Below are 9,515 nucleotides of genomic sequence, written 5' to 3'. Positions count from 1 at the left end.
GCAGCATGGATAGAGAACAACAGCCAAAACACCACGAAGGCAGCATGGATAGAGAACAACAGCCAAAACACCATGAAGGCAGCATGGATAGAGAACAACAGCCAAAACACCATGAAGGCAGCATGGATAGAGAACAACAGCCAAAACACCATGAAGCGAGCATGGATAGAGAACAACAGCCAAAACACCATGAAGGCAGCATGGATAGAGAACAACAGCCAAAACACCATGAAGGCAGCATGGATAGAGAACAACAGCCAAAACACCATGAAGGCAGCATGGATAGAGAACAACAGCCAAAACACCATGAAGGCAGCATGGATAGAGAACAACAGCCAAAACACCATGAAGCGAGCATGGATAGAGAACAACAGCCAAAACACCATGAAGCGAGCATGGAGAATGTAAGACAGAAGCAGAGCACTAAGAATTGTTGGACAGAAAAGCACACACACACACACACATACTCCGAGTATGAATTGTAAAACACAGAACAGTGCCGGCGAAGAATCGTTCCATTAAATATTAATATCTCAATAACAATAACACGGAGAAAGCATCTGTGCCATCATGGATTGGAGTCAGGAGACGCATTAGACAGCCCCATAACACTTTATAGGACCTGCTGGAGTAATGAGAAAAGCAGGGGAAGGAAGGGAGGAAGGGAAGGGAAGGGGAGGGGAGGGGAGCAACCCGATCTCACAGTCTCACGTCAGAATTAGACGTTCATCCATGTTTCCAAACGTCACATTTCGAAGTGTTTAAGGTTAAGTTTAATCATTTACTCTGAATGGCTAATGTAAGGTTAAGGTTTGGGATAGACTTAAAAGAGGCAGATGCTTACTCCCATTTGCCATCCCAGTCCACAACGCCCTAGCAAAACCAAAACTTACTTTGCGAGGGGGGGGGGGGGATTGCTGCTGGCTCAAAAGGTCAGCTGCCTGCCATCCATCCCACATATCTTTGTAATTGATCTGGCCTTTTCTCATCAGCCATGAAGTCCGTGGGAGTGTCTCCAAAATAAATAGGTTGGCATCGATCACACACTTTATATGCTCATCTGTTCTCCCCGCCAAGCCGCCAAGCCGCCAAGCCGCCAAGCACCAAGACGTTTTGGGGTGTGTTTATGTTTTTCTCTTTTATCAAAATGTCCGCCTCCACAGCAGGAATGAGAACATTAACCTGGCCTTACATTAGCTCTAAAAGGCTTATTTAAAAAGGGAATGGACCAGTAGCTCACAACAAGCTGTAAGTTGCTCTGGATAAGAGCGTCCGCTAAGTTACTAAAATGTACAATGTAAATAAGCTTATTAAGGAAAATCGAGACACACAGAGATACACAGACAGATATATACATGCACGCACACACACACACACACACACACACACACACACACACACACACACACACACACACACACACACACACACACACACACACACATTCCAATAGTTGTGCATCAGTGAGCTGTCATCAGGGCTTCATCAGCTCATAATAAGGGAGATAGCTTTTTAATTATGGTCCCCGACCTTAAATGGTAAGGGTCAATCTAGGATTCATTTAGTAAGACGTATTAAGTTGTCTGATTAACATTGTGGAGCTTATTAATAGGGAATGGAAACACTAGGCCAAGGTTCCCCATCTGGCGGCCCACGGGCCAAATCTTGCCCGCCAGCAACAGTAGCCCCAAAATGAATTATGATGTTTTTTTTTTTTTTTTTTTTTTTATGTTAAGATGAGATGCAAAAACTCTCAAATGCAATGTCCCAAGAAGGAAGTTACCCTACCTTTTAATAAGGCAATAGTTACATTTTAACTTCTTTCAAAGAGGAGAGAGAATGCAGGAGAAAGTAAAAGTAGGTAGCGGACCATTCTGTGGTGCTGAAACGTATAGCTGCAACGCAATCAATAGGAGGTGGAACAGCGCCTGGTGCTGAAAACTTGTTTGTGCAAGTGTTGCACAGCAACAGATGGAGAAAACCTACACCAGTCAAGTAATTCATTTAAACAATAATCTTCATTTTAATTAGACTTTACAAACAACTAGAAGGCTTAATTGTATTATATTCCTATCCCCGAGCCTAGGTCTATATAAAATAACTTAACTGGTAGACTATGAGACTTTTAAGAGCATCTTTAACAAGATAAAAAAAAATGTATATAGCCTATTGGGATGTAACGGCTTGTCTGTTGTGTGGCGGAAAGAAGCGCAGGAAGCAGCGAACGCTGTGTGGTAATTTTAATAAACCACATGTACAAAATAAAAGGTTTCCCAACAACAGGGAAAAACACAATCGACAAGCACAGTCGAACAAAACGCAGTCGACACACAGAAAAACAATCCCGCACAATAGGGAGCGGGCCAACTGAACTAAATAGCTTAATGACTAACTCAGGGCAGGTGAGAAAACATAAAAAAAGGGAAAAACAAAAAGGGAATCGGTGCTAATAGGCCGGTGACGACGACCGCCGAGCGCCACCCGAGCAGGAGGGGGCGCCACCGTCGGTAGGAATCGTGACATGGGATTGTTTTTATTACTGCTCTATTTACAACTACAACTGGACAAAAATGTAGTATCCTAAATAAAAAATAATTTAAAGAGAAAAAAAAAAAGGCGTGTGTGTCTGAACGTCTGTATCGAGATAGCCTGCTCCTTTTAACGACAAAACAAACAGAAAATACTGTCAGATTGAGACCTAAATATCCCTGGATAAACACTCTCAATAATGTGAGTATTTATTGAATACTGTCATATAGGCCACTAAGTGACTTACTGAGTGGGGAAAAGTTGCATTTCCCCTCGGACACGATGTTGTGAGATGGATGTGATTTTGATGCGGAGACAGTCCTCGATTGACTTGTGTGAAAGCCGGTTACTGTCGCGAGTCCATAATTGCGTTCATAGAAGAAAATGAGGACTCGCAGGTGTAAGTCGATCTAAACATTGTTAGTACATAAAATGCAAGTTTCTTTACAGTGCTCTATTCCACTGAGCATGCCACCCAAAACTGATTTGGCTCGACATCTGGAGGTTAAATCAGCTCAGTTTGAATTGCGGCCTCATCCAGCGAGGTTATAGTTTTCTTAGCAAAGGGAGGAGAATTCTCTACCTGGGCGGACTGTGAGAGGATCACGTACAAACACAATGATATCCTTGGACATGCTGTAGTCTTCAAATCCGATGGAGAAGTTGTCCCTCAGCTCCTTGATGAAATCATCCATCACCTCTGTGACAATGCTGCGGCCTGGTCCCTCTGCCTGTCATTTCTTCAGTGTGCTGAAGTGCAGTAGCCTTCTGGATGACAAGTCCAAATCGAACAATTTTTAAGCTTCCCAGTAAAACCCTCAAGTTTTTCCACCATCTGCACGACTGTTTTCACTCTTCCTTGTAAGTGGAGATTTAACCCGTTTTAAGTGACAGAATATGACAGCCCCCCCCCCCCCCCCCAAAAGAAAAGCAGTGTTTGTAACTTGCAGTTAACGCTTCAATGTTTCTGCGTCGGGCCTCTGTCTGAGGCAGGAAGGCCACTTTGAAAGTTCCGTGCTTAGATTCATAATGATGCCTGAGATTGAATTCTTTGCAAACAGCGACATTTTCTCTCGCTATCAAACTAATTGTTCTGAACAAAATGATGACGTTAAATAAACGTAGTGTAGCCTACAGTTGGATACATAGACCTGTTTTTCCCCACCAATCAACACACAGAGAAAATAGACAAAAAATAATCATTGAATAGAGACGTTGGTGAGCATAATTTTAGGAGCCTAATCAGATCAAAAATGATCATGTTATTGTCACTGAATGTATTATGTACTAATCAGATGTGTTAAAATGTCGTTCAATTTAAAGTGCAGACCAATTAATTGTGCTAATATTATATACTAATTATGTTATGTCCCGCTAACTATTAGCTCAGAACAGAATTGGCCTGAGGCCAAACGTAGGAGACGAACCCTGCACCAGGTTTTAACTGTAAATCGCCATATTGGCGTTGTTGCATCATCAGTAGGAGAGTTTTGGAATTCCGGAATCTACCGAGACCCTGACCTCTACGTGCATTAATGAGTCGTAAGAAGGAGACCAAAGCGCAGCTGAGCATATCGTTCCACATCTTTTATTTTAACGTGAAACTTTGCCAAACAAACAATAAACTATAAACAAAACACAAACCGTGACGAAAGAGGTGCAACATGAACCAACTCAAAATAATCTCCCACAAACACAGGTAGGGGAAAAACAACTACTTAAATATGATCCCCAATTAGAGACAACGATGACCAGCTGCCTCTAATTGGGGATCATACAAAAAAAAACAACATAGAAAAAAATAAACTAGAACCAAAACAACATAGAACTAAATAAACTAGATAAACCCCCCCAGTCACGCCTTGACCTACTCTACCATAGAAAATAAGAGCTCTCTATGGTCAGGACGTGACAGCTGGTGTCAAACTGTATACGAATACCTGATACATGATACAAACAGCCATTTCAAATGATGTGACACACAATCGCACCACGTCAATGAAATGGTAATCAGTCAAAGAAAAATAAACACCTGTAAAAATAGGTATCTTGTACAGTCCCGTCCCCCCCCCCACCACCCCAAACACCTGCCATTTACACAACTTCCTAACGAAGACAGAAAACAATTTAAAGACAGAGCATATTTGAGTCTTCCTTATTTTGTAAACCTTGATAATCTGAAATCACAATAGTAATACCCTTTTACTGTGAATGGGTTACAAACAGAGAATTAGTTAACATAAAAGTTCAATCAGGCGAAACGACAGGGATTATCCAGTCGCAATACATTTTAATGACCTAAAACATGACATTTCTACCTTTTTTAGACCGATACGTAAAGCTTATTAAATATCAGTGATACTATAAAGAGCAGTGTGCAGGTTTCCTTTTTCCTTCAAGCCTTGATAATCTGAAATCACAATAGTAATACCCTTTTACTGTGAATGGGTTACGGACGGTTTTAGAAACCGACGCTATTGTTCTAGAATTCCATGGAACGTTCTGTGATCAGTCACGTTCTTATCTGGGTAGTTCATTAAAACACATATCTGTACCCAAACATATTCCAGACAGCATTTAGTCTTACATTTTGACAAGGAAAGACGTACACAAGTAGTATAATATCAATACAAGGAGAATGAGGTGTTTCATTCATAGGTACATCACGCTGTCGTAACATTAATTACATCATTCATCTGAGAGATATTGGTCATCAAGATTTAACCGGAATTACAAAATATCATAAGAATAAGGCATATAATAACAATAATTGGCTTCAATGACTTCATGACTTCAATTTATTCTTCCATACATTCCAGTAGGCCTATGGTCTAATGGTCAGAATAGGAACAAGTGTCACGTCCTGACCAGTAATAGGGGTTATTTGTTATTGTAGTTTGGTCAGGACGTGGCAGAGGGGTGTTTGTTTTATGTGGTTCGGGGTTTGTTGGGATATGTACTTATGTAAGAGGGGTGTTTGTTTTATATGTTCCCGGGGTTTTTGGGTATTGTTCTATGTTTTGTATTTCTATGATTTTTCTATGTTGTGTATTTCTTTGTTGGCCTGGTATGGCTCTCAATCAGGAACAGCTGTACTTCGTTGTTGCTGATTGGGAGTCATACTTAGGTAGCCCTTTTTTCACCTGTCTTTTGTGGGAAGTTGTTGTTGCATAGCTGTGTGTAGCTTGCAAGACTGTTTGTCGTTCGTTCGTTTTCTTGTTTTGTTACGTGTCTCAAATAAAAGTAAATATGAGCACTCAACCCGCAGCGCCTTGATCTACTCCATACGACAACCGTTACAACAAGTCCATACATTCCAGAATGGGAACCAATTAAAAGCGTGCAACAAAGGGGAAATGACCAGTGACAATCTGGGCTACTGGGTGAATAATCTGAGTCTCTTTTTTTACTAGTGCCTACTAGTGTTATGGATATCTGTGTCTGTGTCAGGACGAGGGTGTGATTGTCCCTCAGCCCTGTTTGCAGTGCAGTCTTTTCAACCTCTCTGTCTTTCCTTACCATCGTGGGGGCAGCTATACGTCTGAGAGCTGACAGTCCACCACAGTGTTTTACAGAGATATATATATATATATATATTATATATGCGAGAGAGAGAGAGAGACAAAGTATTTTAGAAAACATTTACCTAATTTATACATAGGTCTCATAGTACATAACAGTTACCTTCCAGTCAAAAAAGCTTGTCTGAGAGGCAATAGCATAACGTGTTGGCTCCAACTTCCTCTGTCTCCTCCATTTCAATCTCCTCCTCTTCGTCCTCGTCTTCCCCCAAGTAGCGATGAACCATCAGCACATTAAAAAAAAGAAAGGGAATTGTACAAGTTATCAATCGGGCTCGCATTTTTATCATCCAAAAGATTTCACTCTAACGTTGGTGAAAAGATTGGAATGTAATTGAATCTGATACTCCATAGCTGAAATAATCTGATAATATATGCCTGTAAATAGCTAGACCAGGATGATGTACTCACAAAGCTGAGTTTTTTTTAAAAAGTAATCATAGCTAGCGATCATCACAAGGGTTAGGCTTCAGGCTCGGGATTACTATTTTTTTAGGAATCTTAGCCGTCACAGATACAAAAAAAAAAAAAGACAGCTACCTACCTACCAATATGGAGATCATACATTTTACTGGTCAAATTATCAATCCTGCAGTAGACCTCTCTTTCGCCTGGCTGGCTAGGTAGCCATTTTGTACTGTATGATCACGCCAATATAAAGTACTGTATGATCACGCCAATATAAAGTACTGTATGATCACGCCAATATAAAGTACTGTATGGAATGGAAACTGTTGGCGAATAATTCTTTCAAAAGTAGTTTGGTATCTGTTTTTCCTTCAGGCCTACTTTGCTATTGTTCCCTTAACTCGTGTGTCAAACTCATTCCACAAAGCGCCGAGTGTTTGCAGGTTTTCCCTCCACCCTTGTAATTGATTGATAAATTAAGGTCACTAATTAGTAAGGAATTCCCCTCACCTGGTTGTCTAGGTCTTCATTTAATTTAGGTCTTAATTTAAATTTATCTAGACCCAAACTGCTACAGACCTATATCTATCCTACTCTGCCTTTCTAAGTTCTTCGAAAGCCAAGTTAACAAACAGATTACCGACCATTTTGAATCCCACCGTACCTTCTCCGCTATGCAATCTGGTTTCCGAGCTGGTCATGGGGGCACCTCAGCCACGCTCAAGGTCCTAAACGACATCATAACCGCCATCGATAAGAGACAATACTGTGCAGCCGTATTCATCGACCTGGTCAAGGCTTTCGACTCTGTCAATCACCACATTCTTATCGGCAGACTCAACAGCCTTGGTTTCTCAAATGATTGCCTCGCCTGCTTCACCAACTACTTCTCAGACAGAGTTCAGTGTGTCAAATCTGAGGGCCTGTTGTCTGGGCCTCTGGCAGTCTCTATGGGGGTGCCACAGGGTTCAATTCTCGGGCCGACTCTCTTCTCTGTATACATCAATGATGTCGCTCTTGCTGCTGGTGAGTCTCTGATCCACCTCTACGCAGACGACACCATTCTGTATACTTCTGGCTCCTCTTTGGACACTGTGTTAACTAACCTCCAGACGAGCTTCAATGCCATACAACTCTCCTTCCGTGGCCTCTAACTGCTCTTAAATGCATGTAAAACTAAATGCATGCTCTTCAACCGATCGCTGCCCACCTGCCCGCCCACCCAGCATCACTACTCTGGACGGTTCTGACTTAGAATATGTGGACAACTACAAATACCTAGGTGTCTGGTTAGACTGTAAACTCTCCTTCCAGACTCACATTAAGCATCTCCAATCCAAAATGAAATCTAGAATTGGCTTCCTATATCGCAACAAAGCATCCTTCACTCATGCTGCCAAACATACCCTCGTAAAACTGACTATCCTACCGATCCTTGACTTCGGCGATGTCATTTACAAAATAGCCTCCAACACCCTACTCAACAAACTGGATGCAGTCTATCACAGTGCCATCCATTTAGTCACCAAAGCCCCATATACTACCCACCACTGTGACCTGTACGCTCTCGTTGGCTGGCCCTCGCTTCATATTCGTCGCCAAACCCACTGGCTCCAGGTCGTCTATAAGTCTCTGCTAGGTAAAGCCCCGCCTTATCTCAGCTCACTGGTCCCCATAGCAGCACCCATCTATAGCACGTGCTCCAGCAGGTATATCTCTCTGGTCACCCCCAAAGCCAATTCCTTCTTTGGCCGTCTTTCCTTCTAGTTCTCTGCTGCCTATGACTAGAACGAACTGCAAAAATCTCTGAAGCTGGAGACTCATATCTCCCTCACTAACTTTAAGCATTTGCTTTTAGAGCAGCTCACAGATCACTGCACCTGTACATAGCCCATCCAATCTACCTCATCCTCATACTGTTATTATAATTTTTTTTAATTGCTCCTTTGCACCCCATTATCTCTACTTGCACATTCATCTTCTGCACATCTATCACTCCAGGGTTTAATTGCTATGTTGTAATTATTTTACCACTATGGCCTATTTATTGCCTTAACTCCCTTATTCTACCTCATTTGCACATGCTGTATATAGATGTTTTATATTGTATTACTGATTGTATGTTTGTTTATTCCATGTGTAACTCTGTGTTGTTGTTTGTGACGCACTGCTTTGCTTTATCTTGGCCAGGTCGCAGTTGTAAATGAGAACTTGTTCTCAACTAACCTACCTGGTTAAATAAAGGACTTGTTCTCAACTAGCCTACCTGGTTAAATAAAGGACTTGTTCTCAACTAGCCTACCTGGTTAAATAAAGGACTTGTTCTCAACTAGCCTACCTGGTTAAATAAAGGGGAAATAAAAATAATTAAAGAAAAGGAAAAAGTAAAAACCTGCAGAGCCTCGGCTGTCCGTGGAAGGAGTTTGACACCTCTGCTTTAACTGAATAAAAAGCAATACATTTACCCCTGCAATTATTCTGGACGGTGATCCTTCTTTGAATTTGTTTGACAGAGGAATTTTGTTTTTATCTTCTAGGTTTACGAGCAAGACGACTTGAGTGAACAGATGGCGAGCCTAGAGGGACTCATGAAGCAACTCAACGCCATCACTGGCTCAGCCTTTTAACCCCAGCAGCCCTGGCAGAGAGTCCCACCCAGACAGTCCGTCAGACCTTCAACACAGCACAGACAGACAGCAGTACCACTAGGAGAAGCACGGTGTCAGGACCACAGAAACAAGGGGCAGGGCACAGAGGGGGGGGGGGGGGGGGGGTGCCTGGACCTCAGAAACACAGATACTTCTCAACAAACCCCCCTGTAATACTGTAACCAACCCACCTAACGGACCTCTGTGTGTCCCTTTAATACTGTAACCAACCCCCCTATCTGTCCTGTCTGTACCTCTATAATACCCCCCCCCAAGGACCTCTGAAAGGGGCACGACGAAGACTCTAAAAAGATAAACGATGAAGAAATTCTATTCCATGATTTCCTCA

At 42.1% G+C, this 9,515-nt stretch overlaps 1 protein-coding gene across 2 annotated transcripts in view; it reads left to right on the top strand.

Annotated features, from left to right (window-relative positions):
• Positions 1–9,290, top strand: part of LOC106591943 (netrin receptor DCC) — a 586,418-nt gene extending 577,128 nt beyond the window's left edge. For both annotated transcript variants that reach the window (XM_082956999.1, XM_082956994.1), the window contains exon 29: positions 9,056–9,290. In XM_082956999.1, the coding sequence (XP_082813125.1) occupies positions 9,056–9,145 (90 nt within the window). In that variant the 3' untranslated portion in view covers positions 9,146–9,290. The remainder of the gene's footprint in view (positions 1–9,055) is intronic.
• The last annotated feature ends 225 nt before the right edge of the window (positions 9,291–9,515 follow it).

The sequence above is a fragment of the Salmo salar genome, chromosome 01 (genome assembly GCF_965601325.2).
Source record: "Salmo salar chromosome 01, fSalSal1, whole genome shotgun sequence".
Lineage (NCBI taxonomy): Eukaryota > Metazoa > Chordata > Actinopteri > Salmoniformes > Salmonidae > Salmo > Salmo salar.
The sequence above is the reverse complement of the archived record's forward strand: the minus strand, read 5'-3'. Positions and strand labels throughout refer to the sequence as shown.